This window comes from Bubalus bubalis, chromosome 9, assembly GCF_019923935.1.
Source record: "Bubalus bubalis isolate 160015118507 breed Murrah chromosome 9, NDDB_SH_1, whole genome shotgun sequence".
Taxonomy (NCBI): Eukaryota; Metazoa; Chordata; class Mammalia; order Artiodactyla; family Bovidae; genus Bubalus; species Bubalus bubalis.
In genome coordinates this window covers 48,828,312-48,852,081 of record NC_059165.1, presented here as the reverse complement: position 1 = coordinate 48,852,081, position 23,770 = coordinate 48,828,312, and the positions used below count along the sequence as shown (strand labels likewise).

At 48.8% G+C, this 23,770-nt stretch overlaps 1 protein-coding gene across 2 annotated transcripts in view; it reads right to left on the bottom strand.

Annotated features, from left to right (window-relative positions):
* Nucleotides 1–404: 404 nt before the first annotated feature.
* Nucleotides 405–23,770, bottom strand: part of ANXA6 (annexin A6) — a 46,608-nt gene continuing 23,242 nt past the window's right edge. The window contains exons 12-26 of one of the 2 annotated variants that reach the window (XM_006041202.4): nt 23,583–23,705; nt 22,204–22,262; nt 20,829–20,907; nt 19,060–19,141; nt 18,379–18,473; nt 17,795–17,908; nt 16,256–16,346; nt 15,384–15,463; nt 14,547–14,600; nt 10,039–10,056; nt 9,060–9,153; nt 7,843–7,938; nt 5,124–5,182; nt 3,673–3,795; nt 405–827 (exon numbers count right to left, since the gene is read on the bottom strand). In XM_006041202.4, the coding sequence (XP_006041264.1) occupies nt 768–827; nt 3,673–3,795; nt 5,124–5,182; nt 7,843–7,938; nt 9,060–9,153; nt 10,039–10,056; nt 14,547–14,600; nt 15,384–15,463; nt 16,256–16,346; nt 17,795–17,908; nt 18,379–18,473; nt 19,060–19,141; nt 20,829–20,907; nt 22,204–22,262; nt 23,583–23,705 (1,227 nt within the window). In that variant the 3' untranslated portion in view covers nt 405–767. The remainder of the gene's footprint in view (nt 828–3,672; nt 3,796–5,123; nt 5,183–7,842; nt 7,939–9,059; nt 9,154–10,038; nt 10,057–14,546; nt 14,601–15,383; nt 15,464–16,255; nt 16,347–17,794; nt 17,909–18,378; nt 18,474–19,059; nt 19,142–20,828; nt 20,908–22,203; nt 22,263–23,582; nt 23,706–23,770) is intronic. The other variant, XM_006041203.4, reaches the window with a different exon arrangement.

Here is a 23,770-nt window from a genome sequence, read left to right as displayed (position 1 = left end):
ATCACAGATCCCCCTTGGAAATGCGATTATGCGCCTGTATGTGTCTGTTTATTTAAAGAGAGAAATGGAAAGGGAACGATTTGGAGGCACATCCTAGAATGTCAATGTTAGAAGAATAAGCCAAGATCTTTTTGTCGAACCCATATTTTGTGGATAAGAAAATAGAGACTCGGGGAGGGAAAGAGACTGGTGTAAGGTCACAAAGCAGGTGTGTGGCAGGTGCAAACTTGAACCCAGGTCTCCGTGCTCCTGGTTCAGTGCTCTAGCACCACAATCGGGATGAGGTGGCAGTGAAACAGTGGGAGGACTGCCAGCTGGCTCAGCACATTTCCTCCTCCCTCCCGCCCCCCAGAACTGGCACCTGCCACCACATCCCACCATAAAAGCACACACACATCACTCACTTCACAGACAGAGGCTCAGTATGTTTTTGGATTCGATAAAGCCCGGACCAGGGCAGGGGCTGTGACAAGAGATGGAAGCTGGGAAGGCGTGAGGAGGAGGAGGATGGGGAGTGGAGGTGGACGGGATCAATGGCTCCGGTTCTTCGGCCGCTCAGACGTGAGCAGGGGTGACCGTGCCGGGCCCTCAGTGGCTCATGGGAGTGGGAGTTTCCCCTAAACCCCAGCTGAAGACAAGCGCCCACCCTGACCCCTCCCCCCACCCTGTCCCTTCTTTAGTCTCTGAAGCTGGAGCATCAGGCTGGGTCGTGGCAGGTGGTGCTGCTGACCATCTCTCAGCAGAGGTGCCTGCGAGCACCAGTGGCCTCAGTCCTCGCCTCCACAGATGGCCAGCAAGGCCTTCAGGAAGTGCCCGGAGGTGTCACCCTGGCAGGGTCAGAGGGAGAGCAGAGTTGAGTGGAACAATACTGATGATCTCAAGGCCCCCTCCTCCCAGCTGCTCTCAGCCTGGATATCGCCCGCGACACATAAAGGCCCCCATGTCTCTTCTGTGGCTCCCCGTTATCCTCAGATGTCCAAGCTCTCAGCCTGGCCTCAAGGCCTTGTGTGGTCTGACCCTCATGAAGCTCTGTGGCTTCACCTCCCTCCTTTCCTTCTGGAAGCATCTTGAGCATCTTACTACCTAAACGCCTACCATTCCTCCATCCAGCATGCCCTCTGCACTGCCCCCAAATCCTGTCTGCCATCAGGTGCCCCCTCTGCTGTGATCACAGCCGTCTATTCTGGCCTCTTCCCTTGTACTCTGCTAATACTTTTCCCCCAAGATCATTAATACATGTGTTATGGGATTCCTTATTTGAACAAACATTATTGAGCACTTGCTGGGTACCAGCCCTTGCAGAAATTTATGTGAACATCATTAGGTTTATGTTGTATGTCTGGCATGTTAGGGAAATGGAAATGGAGGTAGCCTTATTTAGGCTTCAGAAGCAGGCCTCTGACTGACTCTGACCTTGCCTAGACTACGTGCCTGCCTGCAAGCACACAAGCAGCACTTTGGGTAAGAAAGGGGGTAGGTCTTGGAGGTTCTTGAGCCCCTGGAGGCCTGGCCAGCCCCCTAATATCGAAGAAGTCTTATGATCCACAAGGTGAAACAAAAAGCATTGTAAAAGTTATAGGAAAACCAGAGCTGCATGTTTGTGTACAAACTGATGATGTTACCAGTCTGTAGCCTGGGATTATAATCGGGAGCGCCCAGAGCTCACCTGTGGGGTGGATGCACCACCAGATACCTTTTTCCCATTGAGACTCCAGATAGCTTTTACTTGGAACTTTCAAGTAAAAGCGCTATTCAAGTCTGAATGTGGGTTTCGGCTCAGTTTGGTGATGTATATGCTATTAGCTTTCTCTATTGTTTCTATTTCTTTTCTTTTAATGACTGTACATGAAATTAAGTCAAATAATCCTCTATTAAATATTAAAATTGTTTATTGTGTGTGTAATGAGTGGTCTCTTTTGTTAATGAATCCTTCAAACCTAAAATGAAAGTAAAACTTTCAGCCAAACAGGCCATTATGGAAAAAGTATGGAGATTCCTCAAAAAATAAAAAATAGAACCACCATATGTTTTAGCGATTTCACTCCTGGGTGTTTATCCAAAGAAAACAAACATTACTTAGAAAAGATATATGCACCCCTATGTTCATAGCAGAATTATTTACAACAGCTAAGATGTGGAAGCAGCCCAAGTGCCCATCAACTGATGAGCAGATGAAGATGTGGTCTATACGTGCAATGGAATGTTACTCAGCCATAAAAATGAAATCTTGCCATTTGTAAGAATATAGGTGGCCCTAGAGATTATTGTGCTAAGTGAAATAAGTCAGAAAAATACTGTATAGTTTCATTTATACTCAGAATCTAACAAAATAAATGAACAAATGTAACAAAAAAGAAAGAGCTATAGATACAGAGAGCAAATACCAATTCCCAGAGGAAAGGGGATTGAGGGAGGAAAGAAAAAGGTGAGGGAGACTGGAGGTACAAACTTCTAGTTGCCAAATAAAATGAGTCATGGGTATGAAATGTACACTGTGGTCATTGACTGTAATACAGTCAATAACTAATACTTTTGTACGGTCACACATCGTAAGTAGACTTACTGTGGTGATCATTTTGAAATGTATAGAAAAAAAATCACTACATTGTATAATAGGAAACAACCCAGGGTTATAGATCAATTATAACTGAAAAACAAATAAACTCATAGAAACGGTTCAGATTTGTGGGTGGTGGGAGGAGGAACTGGATGATGTAGTCAAGAAGTACAAACTTCCAGTTATAAGTACTAGGGGTGCAACGTACAACGTGAAACATATAATTAACACTGCTGTAATATATAATATATAAAAATTATATAATAATATACAAAAGTTGAGAGTAAATCCTAAAAGTTCTCATTACATACACAAAACATTTTTCTACTTCTTTAATTTTGTTTCTATATAACATGATGGATGTTCACTAAAGTCATTGTGATAAGCATTTCCTGATTTTTATAAGTCAACCATTATGTTGTACCCTTAAACTTATATGGTGTTATATGTCAATTATATCTCAATAAAACTGGAAGAAAAAATAATAAAGATGTTCTACCAATTCACATCTCCACCAAGTCTGTATGAGACTGCCTGTGAGCCTCCCCATGGTCTTGTCAACCAAGTCCAGCATCAAGCTTTAAGATCTTGGTCAATCTCAATGTCAAAGAAATGGGCTTCATAAATGAAAAAAGTAGACATATTATACCTGATTCCATGTACATGAGATAATCAGAAAAGGCAAATTTTTAGAGACAGAAAGTCACTTGAAAGTTGTCTAGAGCCGGCAGTGGAGACAGGTACAAGGGACGGCAGTGGGGGGATGGAAACACTGAGCTGTGGAGAAGACTGTGCAATTTGTTCCATTTACTACAAACTACTGACTTATGCCCTTAAAACAGGTGAATTTTGTGGTCTGTAAATTATGATTCAATAAAATTGCTTTTAAAAAGCAAGAAAAGGGGCTCTTGTTTTATTTGGAAATCCTAAATTATAAGCCTGCGATCCATCTGGAATTTATTTTGGTATGAACAGTAAGTAAGGCGGATCTCCTCTCGTTTAGCAACGTCTTGGTTGTTCTAAGAGGTGACACTCTGGGAATAAAAAGAACTTCTATGTTGGAGCATCTGACACTGCCCCCTACCCCCTGACCTCTCATCCTGCTTGCCCCTCACCTCAATGGCTTGGTGGAGAGACTTGTCGTATTTCTCAACGAACTCCCGCCGGATGTTGAGCAGGTCGATCTCACTTCGTGAGACCATGATCCTGGTGAGGGTCTTCTCATCCGTGCCGGCACCCTGGTGGAGTCAGGTGACAGGGAGACACAGGCAGGAGAAGGAAGGGGCTAGGTCAGGTAGGAGCTCGTGGGTGTCCATCTATCTGCTCCGCTCCCTTTCCCCTGCAACCTGGGGTGGGACATCCTGCCTCTGTCTTCCATAAACATTCCTGACTCCAACTCCCCTGTGCCTAGCACTGGGCAGACAGAGGCAACAATTGCCTATTTGAGCTGAATAGCATGCTCCCTGAATTCATGTCCACCTGGAGCTTTACAAGGTGACCTACTTTGGAAATAGGGTCTTCGCACATGAAATTAGTAGAGGACATACTGCATTGGGGTGAGCCCAAGATCCAGTGACTGGTGTCCTTACATGAAGGACACGTGGACATACACACAGATAAAGGCAGAGACTGGAGGGACTCAGCCACAAGCCAGGAAACACGAGGGTTCCAGGCAACCATCGGAAGCTGGGGGAGAGGCATGGGAGAGCTTCTCCTTTAGGGCCTCCAGGAGGAACCCATCCTGCTAACACCTTCATTTTGGGCTCCTGGCCTCCAGAATCATGAAAGAATACACTGTTGTCACTCCATTTGTGACAGCAGCCCTGGGAAATTAATACAGGATCCAAGGAGCAGACACAGAACATGGAATAGATGGGCAGCCAAGGCCCACCTCTGCCCCCCAGGAAGCTCAGAACACCAGCTGAGGAGTCAGGGCTGCACATGGCCAGGGCTCAAGAGATGGTTGTCATGTTTGGGGACAGCAGGCTAAGAGGGGTCTCAGGCATGCTCCCACTAAACAGAATGTCCAGGCTCTGTCAGCAGCTGGGACTCCACTGTTGGGTTGGGAGGCTGGCCAGTGGCCTGGGTCTTCAGGAAGCCAGAGCTAGTCCCAGAGTTGAGCACTCGCTTCCTTTTGTGATCATTTGTCACAGGAGACTGTTTCACTTGCTAGAATGGGAGTGCCAAGGGGGCAGAGACTGTCCTTTTCAAGTTCCCAGAATAAGCTTGTCAACCTTGGCATCTGGGACCAGACCATTCTCTGCCGTGGGGGCTGTGTGAGCACTGGAGGATGTTCAGCAGCATTCCTGCTCTCTACCCACCAGATGCAAAAAGCAACACTCCCCAAGTTGTGACAACCAAATGCATCGAACATTGTCCAGTGTTCCCCAGGGGGCAACGTAACCCCTGGTGGAGAACTACTATCCTAGAACCAGACCTGGCACAAAGGCTGAGAAACATCAACCAGGTGGAAGCAACCCAATTCCTGACCCGGCGGGTGGTGCCCACCTGTGCACCAAAGTGGAAGTGCTCAAAGGGAAAGGAACACACAAGTAAGTTTTCTTACCTTCATGGATTTGTAAAGTTTGTCAGCAAAGAAGAGAGGCTTGTTCTTGACACTTTGAACTGGTAGGAAGAGGAAAGAGATGCAGGGTACTTGGTCAAAGGAGGTGTGGCCACACCATGGGCTGCTGATGCTGCTACTGAAGTAGCATATCCTATCCCAGCAACCTGTGCCCAAGGTCGTGGCCAAACCAGGCTCACCCCCAGGCCTGACACCTTCGCTCCCCCTTCCTGACACCTCCTCCTCTGTCTCATCCATGGACCTGGCTCTCACTCAGTTGCATCTCGTTTCCTGCTGAGGTGCTTGTAGCTAACCAAGGCTAGCAGAGGACTCAAAGGGAAGAAACCACTTGCGAAGCCACGGTACAGGGCCTCAGACTTCTAAGTGCAACAGAATCAAAGAACTTGAGGAAAACTCAGGTTTTAGGCTCCACCCTAGAGACTCAGATTCAAGAAATATTTCAAGCAGAGGTTCTCAAAGTTTAGTTCCTGGAAGTTGTCTGCATCATCTGGGAACCCAGTAGAAATGTGCGTTCTCGTGTCCCACCCCCGGGATGTGCTGAATCTGTACCTTGGAAGGTGGGTGACCAGCTCAGCCCACTTTGCCTGGGGCATTCCTGGTATTAGCACAAACCTGGCTGGTTGCCCACCTCACTGTGGCACAGCCTAATGTTTGAGAACTCCTGATTGAGAGAAACACCACACCAAAGAGAGACTGCCGGTGTAATTCAGGGCACTGACAATCCCTGGGGCTGGGTGTTGCCCCAGAGTCTGCGCATGTTTGCATCAACCTACCTAGCGCCACCCCAAATACTGCTTGCCTGATGTAACAACCTCCCACCTTCCAAGGCTGGGGAGGGTGGGTGGGTCTCTAGCCCTCAGCAGCTGCTGGATTCCAAGGCCCCAGAGCTCATAGGGATCAGAAGGGGTGTCTCAGGTAGCTTAAGGAGGAGGATTCAGATGCCAGAGCCAAAACGCTAGAATGACTCTGGATGTAAAAGTATCTCTGTGAGGAGGGCAGGGGCCGAGAGGCTGGAGCCGTGCATCCCAAGGGCACACTCATGCAGGAGACAGGCATATACCCTCCCCTGCAGCAGGTTCAGGACCCTGTGGGAAAGACTACATTATATACTGACCTTCCTGGGTCCTTATGTAGTTCCCTACCACCTCCTAAACAAAACCCAAACTCCTTCGACCTGAAAATCAAAGCTCCTGTCTCCCTTTGCTCTCTCATCTCTTCTGTTTCCCCAAGGTAAGGAGAAGTTTCCTGTCTGTCCTCCACTACTTTACCTCCCCAAATCTACATCCCCAGTCCTGTCACCTCCTCCAAGGAGACTGCCCTGACTGCAAGCGTGGGGCTCAGTCAGTGTGGTTAAGGAGGAGACTGGGCAGAAACTTCCATCCTCTATAACCAACCCAGAAAGCCTTGCCCGGAACCTGAAGCCCGCCCACCTGCCTCAGAGGACCCCGGGGCCTGCCATGGGATGGAGTGAAGTGGAGCGGAACATCTATGCACACACGTGCACATACACGTGTTCTAGGTGGGAAAAGGGGAAAGCGGGAGCAACATGGGCAGAGCAAAGTCTAGATGTGTCTCCACAGATCAGTTACTCTGGGATTAATACGAGTCTGGGCTTTGGGCTCAGATGGCCTCTGGTTCCAGCCCTGCTTCCACTACTGCTATGCAACCTTGCTGAACCCCAGCATCCCACTTTGTAAAATAAGCAGATAAAAGCACTCTGTGAGGATTCAAACAAAGCTGTGTGCAACTAACTTCACACAGGGCCTGACAGGAAATAACAATAGAAGCTAATATTTATCCAGTGCCTTTTATGTGCCAGGAGGCTGTTTTTTAAGTGTCGTATAATTAACTCCTTTAAATCTGGTACTATCATCACACCCCACTTTACAGAGGAGGACAACTGAGGCACAGGGTTCTCATGACCTGCGAAAGGATATAACTGCACAGCTGATAAGCAGCACAGATGGGACTCTACCTGGATTTACTACATTATTCTGTCTCCTAAGCGTTGCTCCCAGTTGGTAAAGATCCACTATAAATCAAATAATAACATCACGACAATAACACCTCTGCTTCCTATGTTCTAAAATAACTTTTCCTCGCATTTGAAGTCCCTAAAATCAACAGGCATCCTGTAATTGATGGCAATTATGTGAAAACCTTCCACTGATACCTCAAGGTAGGATTAAAAAAAAAAGTGCATCAATACAATGCATTGTATTGTAGTCATAAAATAAGATACTGCTAATCACTAACGCTAATAAAAACAAATCTGACCTTTGCTTGTATCTACTCAGTCATTTGTATACATGGAGAATTGAGATCCAAAAGGGGAGAGGTTTTTCAAAGGCAAGAGCTAATATTATGCAATAAGAGAGTAAAAAGAGATCCAGGTGCTGGGAGGAGGAAAAGGTGTGTGTGAATATACACATCCTAGACCTGCAGGACACTGCACCCTACCCAGCCCAGCCATCACCCCCCAGCCATGTCCCCAGAAAGAGCTCTTTCCTTACCCTACCCTGCCGCCTAGAACGAGTCCTCAGGTTACCCTGCCAATCACACGCTGATAGACCCCAAGAAGTGGCAGTGCTTATTTTCCAGAACTAGTAGTTTAAGAAGTTGCAAAGGCCACACTCATCCAGGGCCTCTGGACATGCTTCCTGTCCCTCCCCAGCCCTTGCTCTTGGTCCCCGCCAGTTACCAATGGCCACAAACACGTCTCGGACATCCCCAGACATCTCCTTCTTGATGGTGTGCTCCACGTCATAGTTGGTCATCTTGACGAACTCCTGGAAGACTGGCCCCCAGAGAAGCCCCCGAGGTGGGAGGTGAGCTCTGATGCGGGGTTTGGGGGGATATCATCCTTTCCCCTACCACCCAGCAGCAGCAGGCGTGGCTGCAGCCCAGACCTAAATCTACCGGGCAGGGCTGTTGTGGAAAGGACATTCTGACCTCAAGGCTGCCTTGAGCTCTGAGCCAAGCCTGTATCAAGTCAGACACTGCCCCAGAGCTTCAGGCAAGTTTCAGGAACTCAGGATGGGGTAGTAGAACGAGCATGCATGCTATTCACAGCTGTCCCCCAAGCTCACCGAAGGACCTTGGGTGAGCCCCTCTCCCTTTCTGGGCCCCCCTTTCCTCCCGAGTCAAGTTGGGATAGAGATTAATGCAAGTAATCACAATAATAACACTAAGAAGTTATCAGGTACCAAGCGCTTTGGTGCATTAATAATTATCTTTTGCATCCTCACAACAGTCATGTGAGGTAGAATTAAAATCCCGTATTTATAGGTAAGGGAACAAAGGCACAGATATTCAGTAACGTGCCCGGGGTCACATGACTGATAAGTGGGAGATTCGAATTAAGCCAGTCCAGCTCCCAAGTCCATTCTTTTAGTCACTGTGCTAAAGCCCCTTAAGTGCACATAAAAACGTCACTGTCTCAGTAGTCAGGGCCCCTCACAACCGCCTAATGTGAGGGTCGCCGCACACAGTGGCGCATGTGGCAGCCTGTGTGTGTCTAAGACATGCACGTGGTCTCTGTGTCATTACCACCCTTCACTGCCTTGCTCCTGGCAGATGTCACCAAAGAACCGTGACACAGAACCTTCAAATCCTTCTCAACACAGCATTCTAGGCAGCCACTACCAACCCCCTAGAGTTGGCCTTGGAGGCTAAAGCCACCTGCCATCCTTTTCCCAGGCATCACACGTGTTTGCCTAAGGAGGTGAGGCGAGTTGGCCCGAGGCTCAATGATGCCGTTAGCAGCACAGCCAGGACCAGACCCTGGGGTTCCTGAGTCCCCATCAGCCAACAAACTCCCTTGCTGGGGTAAGGGGCAGGTGGGTGGGCAGCTGGCTCCTCTTGTCAAGGGTTGGGGATCTTCCCACTGCCTTGGGAGGGGAGGGAGTTGGGTCTCACCTCTCCGGAGGTGCGGATAGCTCCGTGTGCAGAGGATCATCATGAATCGTGTCTCCAGGGAAGACTTGTCTCCGCTGGTTGTGTCTGCTATTTCCTGCAGAACCCATGTCGGGGCAGGAATGGGGAGGGGAGACACAAGAAAGCCTGGTTGTTTTTCACTTTCCTGTCTGCCTGGGTCGAGGGCGGTGAGAAGCTGGGCTAACCCAGCCACCCAAGGAGGCCCTTCCTCGGTCTCCACATCCCCTTTCCAGCTCCCAGGGACCGTGTGGACTCACCCAGAGGAGCTGAGCACAGAGCACTCCCACCTTAGCCTTGGGGACACAGGACTGGGCCCGGGGAAAGGGCAAGCGGGGACTGGGCATGGAGACTCAGATTCTTCTTTCATCTTTAAACCCCTCTGAAAGCCTCTCTGGGGAAGTGTCTGTGCATGTGTGCAAGGAAAAATGGCCTAGCCAGTGTTTCCCCAAGTGTGGTAAATAGGCAAATGTGTTTACACACCACATATTTATTTCCACAGTGATCTTTGGGTCAGTTCTATTTACATCAATATGAAATTTCCTTTAAAGTAACTCAATTTGGGACTTCCCTGGTGGTTCAGCAATCAAGACTCTGTGCTCCCACTGCAAGGGGCAAGGATTTGATCCCTGGCCAGGGAACTAGGATCCCACAGGCCACATGGTGCATCCAGAAAGTAAAAAATAAAACAACTCATTTGGGGTTAAAATGAGAGTCCATTTAAAGCACTATTCACAGTTGGTGGTATATAGCACCATTCTGGCAAGTGGTTGAGTGGTGAAGTTTGGGCAACACTTGCCCAGCCCATTTTTCATGCAGTGGGGTTCTTTGGAGGTCCTGAAGGGGAGAGAGAGAACCTGGGGGACAGGCCCCCAAATTGTGCCTGACTCTGCCCACTCAGCCCCACCCAGAGGCACAGCCAGACTCAGACCATTAAAATCCACGTGAAGAACAGGGCACTCACCAAGATCTCAGCAGCCACCTGAGAGCAGGGAGGAGAGAGAAGGGAGAGAGGGGAAGGCAAGAGTCAGAGGAGGCCCAGAGAGGGGGCCCTGGGGTGCAGGTGAGGTAGCCTGGATTGGCATCGGGGGACAGGGAGGGGCTGGGGAGACACCTTCCCCTGATCTCTGAGTTGGACTCAAAACGAGGACAGGTCTGAGAATTAACGATGGATGTGCTTACTGGAGGGATAACCAGAGGGTACAGGACAGGACCCCCTGCCCCTCACGCCTACCACCGAGAAGTTCAATGTGAGAAGTGCCCTGTTCCCTTCACCCTTTACCACGTCGGGGCTGAAGGGTCCTCCAGAGACCTGTCACCACCCTCTCGTGTTACAGACAGGACACAGGAAAGCTGAGGCCTGGGGGGTGGGGACATGCAGCCAATCAGGTGGGAAAATGCCAGCTGCCCCAGTCATCTTACAAGGGTGAACTTCCATCGTTGTATCATGCTGAGCACAAAGTTCTGAGGTTAGGACACTATTTTGTTAGGCAAATGGCTGTGACTTGCAGGGCCTGGGAACGAAATACAGTCAGCCCTGTGCACCCCCTGGATGGAGTTTTGCTTTTGTCTGTTTACCCAAAACTCTGCTGACTGATTTATTCTGTTGGGCAGACTGAAATCATCCTCTTTGTAAACTTCTCAATAGCCTTACTCTTTAGAAACCATTTTTGTTACATAAGTTTGGAATGTCTATCAAAATTCAAAATGCGCATGCCTTTGATCAAACAACTATGCTGCTAGGAATTTCTCTTGCAAATAAACTAGCCAACTATATCTTTGGAGATATACTACAAGGGTGCTCACTGGTAATAGAGAAAAACTGGAAACCATTACCAGATTGTTTGTTAATTGAGCTATGGTTCATTTAGCAATGGAAATCCACTCAGCTAGTAAAAAGAATGGGACTGGTACAGGACTGCTAAGGAGAGAGCTTCCATTTACATTAAGCAAGAAAGTACATTATGTTGCATATAAGTGTTTCTTTTACCTTGATAAGAAAAGATAAAGTGTGCCCACTCTTACATATTTACTGGGAAGTTGTGCTAGAGGGATAGTCAAGATACTGTTGACAGTGATTACCTTTAAAGAGAAGCACTGGGGGAAGAACTTTGGCATTGTATTTTTCCTGAAATTTTATGTTTATATTTTCTCAACATGCAAATACATTATTTTAATTTTTTAGAAAAAAGTTAAATAGGAGCTGTCAGAGCTACTAGGATTATGGGATGTTTCCGGGTTTTTTGTTGCTGTTTTGTTTGCTTTTTAAATTTATTTAGCTGCACCGTATCTTAGCTGTGGCATGTGGGATCTAGCTCTTTGACCAGGATGGAGCCCTGGCTCCCTGAATTGGGAGCATGGAGTCTCAGCCACTGGACCACCAGGGAAGTCCCTGCTTCCGGTTTTTATTTACACTTTCCCATATTAAAAACAACCTCGTTGGGACTTCCCTGACAGTCCAGTGGTTAGGACCCCTCGCTTCTACTGGAAGGAGCATGGGTCTGATCCCTAGTTGGGGAACTAGATCCTCCATGTGGAGCAGTACAGCCAAAATAGATAAATAAATAAAAGCTCTTAAAGAAAAAGATCTATTAAAAAAAAAACAAACCTGGTTGAACCTTGAAGACATTATGCTAAGTGAAATTAGTTAGAAAAGGACAAATACTATATGATTTCAAATATGTGAGGTACCTTGAGTAGTCAATTTCACGGAGATAAAAAGAACAGAACCTGTGGGGGCTGGGGGAAGAGAGGTTACTGTTTAATGAGTACAGACTTTGAGTTTTGTAGGATGAAGAGGTCAGTGGATGGATGGTGGAGATGGCTGCATAACAGCGTGAATGCACTTAACGCTGATGAACTACACTTTGAAAAGGTTAAGATGGTAAATTGTAAGATGTGTTAAATGTATTTTACCACAGTTTTTTCAAACGTTATGCAAAAAAGTCTAGGATTGCTATTTTAAAAAGAGGGAGATGTTTTAAAAAATTAAACAAAAAGGAACCTAAAGTGCCAAAGATTCTTCACTTTAGATCAGAGAACCCCCAGATGTATTTGTATTTTCAAAGCATGTTTAAGATCATAATATTTGTAATATGAGAAACGTAGCGAGCTACTATAATACTTTTCCAGATAGTCAACACAAGAGCTTTTCCCTATTAGCTCAGCTACTTCATGCCAAAATTAATCTGGGCGACTCCTCCAAAAGGTAAGCAGAGAGTTATCACACGACCCAGCAATGCTACTCCTGTACAACCAAGGGAAACGAAAGTATTCATGCACATACACACTTGTACATAAATGCTTATAGTAATATTCATAATTGTGAAAAGTAGAAACAACCCAAATATCTATTAGCTAATGGAGGTAAAATATATATATATATATATCCATGAAATGAAATATTATTTGGCAATGGAAAGGAATGAAGTATTGATATATGATATGATATGGATGAAAATATATAAAAATATTATAATAAAGTAAAAGAAGCTAGCCAGAAATGTCCAGAGTAGGCACATCTATATAAACAGACAGTAGATTAGTGGTTGCACAGGGCTGGGGGTTGGGAGGAAATGAAAAGGAACGCAATTTGTACAGGGTTTCTTTTTAGGGTGATGTAATGTTCTAAAATTACCACAGTGATGACTGCACAAGTCTGTGAAGATACAACCATTTAACTGTGTACTTTAAATGGGTCAGTAGTATGGTATGCAAATTATATTTCAATAAAGCTGTTGTATTAAAAAATAATCTGGAGATTGAATTATCTAAAAATGGCCACAACTCTTTATTTCACTCTGGGGCTATAATAATGAGATCATTTACATGATTTATTGCTCACATGGGAACACTAAGAGTAAAGAGGAAGCTATTTGCAATACTGTGGGGCAACAGGTAAACCCCGGACACATGTCACCTGATCATAACAGAGCCAGACTCCAAGAGCTTAGGCTGCTCTCAGTGTCCTGAGTGAGAGCATGGGAAGGAAGAGGTACAAAACCATCAAGCGTTAATGTCATTATTTTTCTGGGGAACCTTGGCTCTGCATATCAAATGCCTTCAATTTTTGTATACAATTTTCCTCTAGTATTCCCAACTCACCTCTAGAAATCTGTTCTAAGGAAAAAAAAAAAAATCATGAAGATGATGAGAGTTGGTTACTAGGGAAAGGGCTGGTTAAATAGTTCGGCAGATTCTTAGATGGAATAGTATTTAGCCATTAAATGATGCTGTTGATTTTTTAAAAATGACATATGGGATTTCCCTGACAGTCCAGCGGCTAAGATTCTGAACTTCTACTGCACAGGGCACAGGTCTGATGCCTGGTTGAGGAACTAAGATCCCACATGCTGTGTGGTGCAGCCAAAAAATAAAATTAAAAAAAAAAAAAAAAATGTAACCATATTCACAAAATATTCATTTTTTACTGTTATAAACCAGGAATCTATTTCTATAAATACATAAAGACAACTAGAATGATATGCTCCATTAACAATAGTTATTACTAGTAGCAGGTTATATAGGGTTTTGTTTTTGGTAGTTTCTAAAGTTTCTACAAAAGAATATGTATTACTTGAGAAACCAGTGTTTCTAGCTGTCAGACAGTGAGTCCACACTAAGATCAGGGTCCAGCATCTGTGAATCTGGAGAAGCAGCTGAGCTGGACAGGGCCTGGCTCTGGCTCCCTCAGTTGACTCCACCCAGGTTCTCTCTCCCGGCTTTTCTCCTGAAAAGGGGCTGCCAGGAAGGCCCACTATTGCCCCCTGCTGGCAGCAACTAGAAGCACAGCTTCCCAGGGAGACCCAAACCCCAAGCAGAATTCCCTGGAGGATGAATTTTGGGATAGAGGATGGATTTGGGGTGAGTTTTAAGGAGGAAGGGCTTCCCTGGTGGCTCAGGTGGTAAAGAATTTGCTTGCAATTCAGAAGACCTGGGTTGACCTTGATGAACTCCCTTTCGAGGGCTCCCAGGACATTCCCTTCGACCTGGATCCCATTTCAAAAATAATGACCCGAGACCTTTAGCACTCAAGCCCCCTTCCCAGTAAGCTCCAAGACCTGCTCAATCAGTGGCCCAATTCCACCTGGGCCACTGATTTGCTGTGTGAGTTTCAGGGGTCATTCACCCTCTCTGGGCCTCCATCTTCCAGTTATGAGTCTGACTCTGAGACACACCTTAAGTCCCTTCCAGATCTGAGGACCTAGGGCTCGAGTCCTCTTCTTCACACAGGAAACATCAGTAGAATGAGCACCACCCTCCCAGGTATCTCTCTGAAAGTTTTGGAAACTGTCAGTCTCACTTCTAAGAGTGGAGAGTTGCAAGGGGCCAAAAGTCTCAGTGTCAACCGGTCACACCAGCCCTGCCCTGCCAGGCACCCTCCTCACTCCCAGACAGCCAGGGCTGGCATGGACAAAAGCCAGCTGGAGTCACTGGGCAGGGGGAAGGGGGTGGTGGGATGGGGTGTCTCACCTGGGCATCTTCCCGGGCCCGTTCCCGATCTTCTCCTCCCTCCTCACGGTTCCCCTGCAGCAGGACCAGAGAGAAAGGTCAGCCTCCAAACATCCGCCCTCTCCATCCCTCAGCAGCCAGAGGGCAGTACTCAGCCACTCACCTCTCTGAACGCTCTCCCGCATCTGTAACACGGGGACAGCGATCCTGCCTCCCCAGGGTGGCAGTCTTGAACATGAACATGATCACTGGGAAGGCACTTAGCCCAAGGCCTGACTCACACACGGTGAGCTTGCCATAACTGTGCCTCAGGGTGTGGTACCCGGGTTGCGAGAATTCAAGAGATGGTAACAGCTGTTCCTTTTCCTCCCCTATTTATCTACTTTAATTTTTATTGGAGCATAGGTGCTTAGTTTCTACTGTACAGCAAAGTGAATCAGCTCTACATATACACGTATCCCTTCTTTTTTGGATTTCCTTCCCATTTAGGTCACCACAGAACACCAAGTAGAGTTCCCTGAACTATACAGTAGGTCCTCACTAACAGAAGCTCTTGGATGATGACACAGGGAAAGGTCACCCACAATGGCTCTGTCCTGTCAGCTGGGGGCCCAACAAGCCAGGCTAAGAGCAATCAGGGAGGGCTGCCTGGAGAAGGGGGCACTAAGTCAGCTTTGAAAAGTGAACAATGGAGAAGGTGTTGCCCAAGTAGCAACTGCCTCAGTGGTAAGAATCTTAGGAGGCAGCAGGGGAAGACATCCTCTTTTCATCAGGAGTGAACCCCCTGCCTCTTGTAGCAACCCTTATCCAACCTAGGGCCCCAGAGGGCCAAGCAGGTGGAGCCATGAATTCACCCACCGTGGCCAGAGAGATGAGGATCCTCTTGAAGTGGCCGGACGTGTCTGAGCTCAGAGCATCCTCCAGGGACTTGTGATAGTCTGAGACAGGAAAAAGAGGTGTGAGTGGCTGCTGGCCAAGAGTGGGGGAGGGGTCCAGGAAGCACAGATTTAAGCCAGAGCAGTGCTGGCAGGGTGGTGGGGATGAAGGAGTTTGTCGTTGGCCCCTGGGGGCCACCAGCCACCCTGCTGTTGATTTGCCATGGGTCCATCACCTCACTCTGCCCGTCCCTGCTGAGCGCTCAGTGCATCTCCCCTCTCCCAGACAACAGCCTCCCTGTCTTCACTCTCTCCTGCCTTCCCCACTGCACGGCAGTGGTTGAACCCAAAAGCACAGCTCTGATCAAGTCACTGCCCTGCTCAAAGACTCTACCATTTTAAAGCTGCTTAGAAGACAAAAACCTTAAACATTTTTGACTGATATTCAAGGTTCTTCAGACTAATACAGAAGCACTTATTGAAAAGTTATGAAGAATTGCAAGATGGTGATAGTTAAGCATGCAAACAGACACAGGGCCTTCTGAACACGGGGCCCTGTGTGAGTGCACAGGCCACACACCCGTGAAGCCGCCCTCCCCTCTCCAGGGGCCTGGGTGCTCTCTCTCCCACTCCCAGTCAAAACCCTCCTCTACCTCCAGGTCTTTGTCCTGCTGGGACTCTCTCTGGGGCACCTTCCCCAGACACAGGGCTGGGTGCACCCAGGGGGCTTATCACAGCCTTGTGGCCTGAGGTGGGCAGGCGGGGCAGGGCTAGAGGGTGAGGTCAGGAGCCGGGGGGCCTGGTTCTTCCCTGGGGCCTCCCTGCAGCACTGGGCCACAGGTCTCCCGCACTCACCCTCCTTGTAGGCCTCATTGATGGCCTGGATTTCGGCGTTGGTCCGAGTGGCCAGGATCTCGATGAGAGCCTTTTCATCTGTGCCAGCTCCCTAGAAGATCAAGGCAAAGAGGATCTGAAGCACAGCCCTGATGCCTGTGGAGAGGCCCAAGGGGCCCAGGTCAAGGAGACTCCTGTTCCAGGACACTGCAGGTCAACACTCAGATCAAGCCTCCCTCATGTCCTCTTTACCCCCTGACCAGCCCTTGGCACAATCAAAGGATTCCACCAGCTTGTAAAGATTTCCAGAACCTCCCATGAGAATTGCTTTGGACCAAAAATGTTTAAAAGCAAAGAATATAGCGTATATGGGTGTGTGTGTATAAAAACGCTTATATGCGCATATCTCAATATAAATACATAAAAAGGACAGAGGATACGCACCACAGTGTAACAGTGACCGTGGTCTCTGGGTGCATGAGGGAATCACAGATGATTTCAACATTCTTTTTTGCTCTGCTATATTTTCTCAGGTTTTCATGGTAAACACATATTTGTCAGAAGGAAAAAAGATGTTCTGTGCTTTAAGGAAAACCACCGGCAATATCTGTTTCCATCTGGATGGGATGGGTGACGCAGGGACTGAGGCAGCTGGGGAGCCCATCATGCTAAGGTCCTCACTTCGGGGGAGAGGAGGAAGCAGGCAAGACAGGCTGACTGACCGATGAGTTCAAGTATCTGCTAAACACCCATTATGTGCCAGTCACTGTGTCAGCTGCTGGAGCAATACTATAAAAATAAGACAAGTCTCTGTCTTGGGAGGTTACTGCCTAGGGGTCAGGCGTCCCTGAGTCCTCTGACCTGAAGGGTATCTTCATCAGTCTATTAAAAGTTGGTGTGGGGACTTCCCTGGCTGTTGAATTAAGACTCCACACTTCCAAGACAAAGGGCGTGGGTTCGATCCCTGGTTGGGAAACTAAGATCTTACGTGCTCGTGCGGTGTGGCCAAAAAGTTAAGAAATAACAAAAATAAAAGCTGATGTGTGCTGAGGACAGCCTGATCCTCGGAGTGTCCTAAGTTCCACAGTGCAGCCCTATCCTTCTCATTTTGTGTTTTTAAGTCATCCACTTTTCTGTCCAGGAATTTTCAAGACAATAATCTTAATTGGCTTTGCCCAGGGAAAGTCTGTTCTTCTCTTTATCTTCAAGGAGCCTAAAACTCTAGTGGATTGATTCATGCGGTTGTCAAATCAGGCTCTGGAGACAGACAAACTTGATCTGAATTCCAGCTCTGCTATTTTCTAGTGCTTTGACTCTGTGACCAAGTAACTTATGCTCTGAGCCTTAGCGTCCTCATCTATAAAATGGGGACAAAAGCAAAGCCTTACCTTGTGGGGTGACAAGACAAGGAACTACTAGCTAAGACACTGAGCCCAGGACAGGTGTGGGAGGGGCTCCACCAAGGAGTTACACCCACCCCACCTGGGCTCAGGAGGAGTGCCTGTGTCCCCTTAGCACCCACAGAGACTGGACCCCGTCCCTTTGGTGCCCACACTTTACCTCCATGGCTTTCTTCAACTGCTTGGCATCATAATGGGCCGGTGGCATCATGAGCCCCAGAATGAGCCTTGCCAGGTCTCCGGAGAGCTCAGACTTCAGGTCAGCCATCAAGTCCTGCAGAGGGCAGAGCCAAGGTCATGTCAACATCAGCAATGGCCCACACGTGACTCGGGACAGGTAGGAGACACGGAAGGAGGAGGCAGGCTCCAAGAGATATAGGAATAGTGGGCATCTGTGTCTGCTTTGGCTGATGCTGGGTTCAAAACCACCACCACCACCACCACAAAGAGGGTGGAGAAGACACCATGCAAGCGGGGGACTTGCCCACTCTCCCTGGAGGCAGGAGACAGGGAAGGAAAGTGGGTGGTACCATTTCCATCCTGGGAGAAACTAGTCAGCCAAAGCTAGATGCCACTAACACAGCTCACATCCCTGATCGTAGCCCTAAGGGGAGGCAGTCACAAGCATACTGCTGATCACAGGGAACGAGGGGTGCAGCGGGAAGGAGAGGCGTGTCTCCACGCCACGCTCCGTCAGAGGAGGATCGTGGACACAGGGCCCAGGGTCTAGGCTGAGGCCCTTACCCGGCCAAAGTGAGACTTGAAGGTCTGGCGGATCTGCTGCCGCTGGGCATTGCTGCGGTGGGCGATGATGTCGATGATGGTGTCCTCGTCAGTTCCTGAGACCCCAAAGCCACAGATCAGAGCAAGGCCGTGGTCTCCACCTCCCCCAGCGATGGGCCCCAGCGTCTTTGCTGGGGGAGAGGCCAGGCTAGCCAGCTTTATGCCCCTGCAGGAGCCTTGCTTCTGGCCCAATCACTAACTTCCCCTGGATTCCTTCTGCACTTTTCTGCTGGGTCACTAATCAAGATAAAAGAGAGCCCTGGGTTGAGGGTCAGGGCCTCTGAGTTCTAGTCCTGGGATACTGAGACCCCTAGATGGGTTATGGGACTTGCTCAAAGTCACATGGTGAGTTAGCAATAAAACCAGAGCAAAAACCCCACCTCATCACCTAGCACTTCTATACCAGGACCTGGGAGCACCTCGGTTTCTGGGAAGGTTCCTGAGAAAGCCCCTCACTACCCTCCTCTCTATACTTAAGGGAGCTGGAGGTTCCAGGGGGCTGGAGACTCAAGGCAAATAAAGTCCTCATCACCCTGCAGACTCCAGTCTGAAGCCTCAGCTCTTGCCCCTGCCGATCCCATTGCAGACCCGCTACCCTCCAATGCCCCAGAGCCTACCCAACCCCTTTCAGGTGCCCCTTACCAAGCCCCTTCATGGCTTTCCGCAAGGCTTTGGCGTCTGCATCAGGGTTGAAATCACCAGCTGGGCGCACGGTTCCTTTCAGCTGCAAGAGGCAGAAAGTGAGTCCGCAGGTGTCTGGAGGCCCCCAGGGGCCAGGCCAGGAGAGGAGCATGCGAGGGAGGGGAGGCTTTCCCCAAGAGCCCCAAACCAAGCAGCTTGGGGGAAAAGGCGGGGGTGAAGGCACAGCAGACAGACTCCTGCCCTAGAGCTGAGAGAGGGAGGAGGAGACAGACAGACCCAGGCTTGGGAGCAGGGCAAGTGCTGTCAAGGGCAGAGGGGCCGGGCTCCTGCCCCAAGAGCCAGCTCTGGCCCCGCCCCACTGGAAACCAGGCTCTCACAACCCAGCCCTGCTCCCAGGGTCCTCTCATTTCACAGAGCAACGCTCTCCCTGAAAAGGTAACTGAAATGTTCTGAAATACTGGAACAGAGCGCCCAGATTTCAGTCACCCCCGAATGATCTTCCCAATGTTTTCTGTATCTGCGCATGCCCTACACTATTTCTTAACATTTTAACTTAATTCAGCTACTTTTCTGTTTTACTTAAATGCATTCATTTTGAAGTGCACTGAATACTCCTAAAAGGCAAGGGTTTTGGTCCATTTCATTCTTTGATATAACGCGAGTACCTGACACAGGGGTAAGCACTCAAAAAATATCTGCTCAGTGAGTTAATGAATGAAAACAATTTTATATCACTATTATGAATAGAAAGTTGGTGTCATGTGTCGTAATCAGATAAGCCACAAAAATAAATGCCATAAAAACAAAAATATATGCTTTCAAATATCACCAAATTTAACAAGATACCATGGCTCGCCAAGAGCTCTGACCTTGAAGCTAGCTCTCTCAGCTCGTCATGAAAAGGGAACATTAGCGACTGTGGCACCAGACTGAGACTTCCTCCTTGACATTAACAATAATTGATTACTGATTTAATATTGGTTAAACCAAAGTGGAGTAGTTTCACACTGCATGAGGGTCAGTGTTATTTGATGCCATGCAGGTCTCTCCCCAACAAAAAAACACAATTCATTTCTCATATGACTTAAGATCATCTTCAATGACAGCTCTTGCCTTACAATTTGGGAAACACTGTCCTAGAGTATCCGTGCACAGGAGCCCTCGGAGGGCACCCAGACCGCCATGTCCAACAGCCTCTTTTTGGAGATAGAGACAGAGAGAGGCGGGGGCCTGCCAAAGGTAGCTAGCAAGTGAGCAATAGAGTCCAAGGTTCCAAATATTTTTGTAGGGGCCAAGTGCTATCTCGGGGCTGGTTTGCCCTGAGGACTTCTGTGAAACTTTTTATTTTTGCCCTGTGTAGACCCTGGGTCTGAGGATGCTCAGGACAACCAAGAATCCTCTAGTACACCCCGGGATGCCCATCTGTTCTCAGCTTCCATGCCTCCAAAATCCAACTATTGGACCCAGGATGGGATAGGCCCCTCCAAAGAACCAACCAAGTCTCCATTCAGCAAGATCTATACGTAGTTAGTGGGCCAGAAGGCTCCCCAGCGTGTTAGAGGTGAATGCAGGAATCAGATGCCAACACCAGAGTGCCCGCCCACCAATCCATCACTCTGCAGACAACAGGAAGCTTCAAGACGTGAGACTCAGTGTCTCTGGTTGGCCACCAGGGGGCAGCTGGGTGCCAACCAGAGCAGCAGGAAGGTGCGAGCAGAAGAGTGGAAGCTGTGGTCAAGAGGTCAAGCAGGAGGTGGGGAGGGTCTGACCTCTACTCGGGCCACTGCACTAAGTTCCCACATCTGATAGGCCACCTGCGCTGCCTCCGGGAAGAACTGGCCAGCAGCACTGGAATGGAGGGTGTTAGGGAGAGGACAGGAGGGAAGGTCATCGTGGGCACACTTCACACATACAACACACACACACACTTCAAGTAAACCCATCTGGCTTTACCCTCTCTCCAGCCTGGGCCTCACCCACTCACCAGAGCCCTCCCTTCACCTCTGAGAACCTTCTATCCTGTTTCGACTCCTGACAGGGCTAGCTCTGACCAGCAGCCTTCCTGGCCCCCACTCCCAGGCAGGAGAAGATTTCTCGAATCCCTCATCCTCCCCTTTCCCATATAAGTCTCCCATCTCAAACATGTCCATGACCAGCTTCGAGCCATGTCATCTCTACCTCTCCTTCTGCCAAGCACCTTGGTTTACCAGCTGCCAGGTAAATATCTGCTGAACTGAACCAGCTCCTAAGGCACCTACCAACGGTAAACAGGAGGCTCTTGTATTCCCTGTTTAACTGGATCCTTAGAAGTTCCGGATAAGGGAAATCAGAGTACCTGTAGATCCCTTCCCAGCAACCCAAATCTGGTCAAGTCATGCTCCAATTTAATCCTCCTCCAGTGGCTGGTTCTCTGCTCTCCTTAGGGGAGATTCATGTGCCAGGAAGAAGGCCCAGGCCCTGCCCACCTCTCAGCCTCATATCTTCCCAGCGCGATACAAAAGTGTGACCTCAGCTACATAAATGAGCCAGGTGGCACCTTCTCATCTCCAGGCTCTCTCTCCACCCCTAACACTCTCCCTCCAGGCCCTGTCTTCACCCCATCACCTTTCTCCTTGGATCTCAGCCTCATTATCTCCAGGAGCCTCCCCACCCCCACCTGGAGAGTGCACATAGACACGTACACTTCCCCACCAAGGACACATGCCCAGGTTTGTGTCCTTTCCTAGGCCAGAGGCTTCATCAGTGCTTCCCCTCAAGGCCTGCACGTGGAGAGTGCTTAATGCATAGGTGCTGAATAAACGAGCAGCCAGGGCAGGCATCTGTACTTTCTCCATTTAACAGATGATAAACCAGAGAAGCACCTGAGAAGTTAGTAGCAGGGCCTAGACCCTCATATTGTGATTGCTGATGCACATCCCTAGACTGCTTTCCAAGTTCACGAGCAGACATCTCCACGTATGGGAGACCACAATCATGTGTGCGTACATGGACGCTCAGACTTTCACCTGTGCGGTGTTCTGACCTTCAAGGAGTTCCCAAGTCCATCTAATCCATCCATCTATCCATCCATCCATCACGAAGAGGCCAAGAGAATCCTGACCAGCCACACCCACCCCTCCAGCCTGGGGCCAGGAGGCCACTTACTCATCATCTCCCCCACACAGCTTCAGCAGAGTCTTCTTATATTCGCCAGAGGTGTCGTTCTGGGGAGAAAGCCAGAGGGAAAGGTCACCTCTCACCCAGCCCTGGGATCCTCTCAGACAAGAAGGGGAGGTCCTGCATAGTCCCAAACAGGGGCAGGCTGACTATGTATTTACAGCAGCCCTCACTCTCAGCCTGTCTGGCGGTGACTTAGACCAAATAGTGGTGTGATGGTAAGCACTTACCAACTGGCTCTTTGGGAAAAAGAGTAAAAGTCCTGATTTGTAGTGTTTGCTAATTTCCTCTAATGGACAATCCCAAGCTACCAGTATGACTTCACTGCACGTGGAATTAAGAAAAGATGCTTTTGGGACTTCATTGGTAGTCCAGTGGCTAAGACTCTGCACTTCCAATGCAGGGGGCCTGGGTTCTATTTCTGGTCAGGGAACTAGATCCTACAGGCCTCAACTAAAGATCCCACATACCACAGCAAAGACCTGGAGTGCTGCAGCTAAGACCTGGTGCAGCCAAATAAATAAATATTTTTAAAATTAGAAAAAGAAGAAGCGATGCTTCCCAAGCCAGTGTGAGCTGGCCCCAGCACACCCCTGCCAGCAGATAACCCTAGCCCAGCCCTCCAATGTGAAATAGTCCATAAAATGGACTGAGCAAAAGCACTGGGAAATGCCAAAACCAAACAAACGTACGTTGGATAGACACGGCAGATTCTACATCTCTCTCGGGGCCTCACAGTGAACAAACTACAGTGAAGGCTGTGAGAAGTTCTTGGTAAAGAAGCAGACTTATTTTGCTTATTCTAGTTTCTCCCAGACGTTTCCCACGAGCTATTTTTGCACACAATGCCTATATAATTCTTCTTTAGAAACACACTTTAGGGAGCACAGCTTGAACTCCGAAAGCTTTATCCCACTCACCCAAAACAAGGAGAAACCATCCAGCTTTACATCTGTCTCTGGAGCGAGTCTCATGGGCTGGCCAGCCCAGAGCCATCACCTGGCCCAGGGCCTGCGAGTCCCCAGGGAAGCCTCCTCTGGGCTCACCTGGGACGCCTGCCTCTGGCCTCCCGCCTCGCGCTGCCTCTAGGAGGCTGGCCTCTCACCGCCCTAGTGAGGGAGCCTTCATCCCAGATTCAGCCTTGCCCCCGTCACGACCCAGTCCTGCCTTCCTCTAAAGAGGTGCCTCATGTCTTAGAAGCACCTTGCTTGTCAGGTGACACCTGCTTCTCTGGAGTCGCCTTCAACTCCCTGAAGGTGGCACAGGCAGGGCTCCTGCAATTCCCACGAGACTCCAGCTTTCTAGGATGACACCTTTTCTCCTGGGAGAGCACCCCAGCCCTCTCTGGAGCTCCAAGAGCACCTCACCTTGATCATACTGTACAGGGACTTCTCGTACTTGGTCCGGAATATCTCCCGGATGTCGAGCATGTCCAGCTCACTGCGGGAGACCATGATGCGGATCAGGGTGTTGTCCCGAGTCCCCAGGCCCTGCAAGATGAGTGGGTTTGGGGGGTGGGGAATTGAGAGGAGGCTAGACTGCTAAGAGTCCCCTG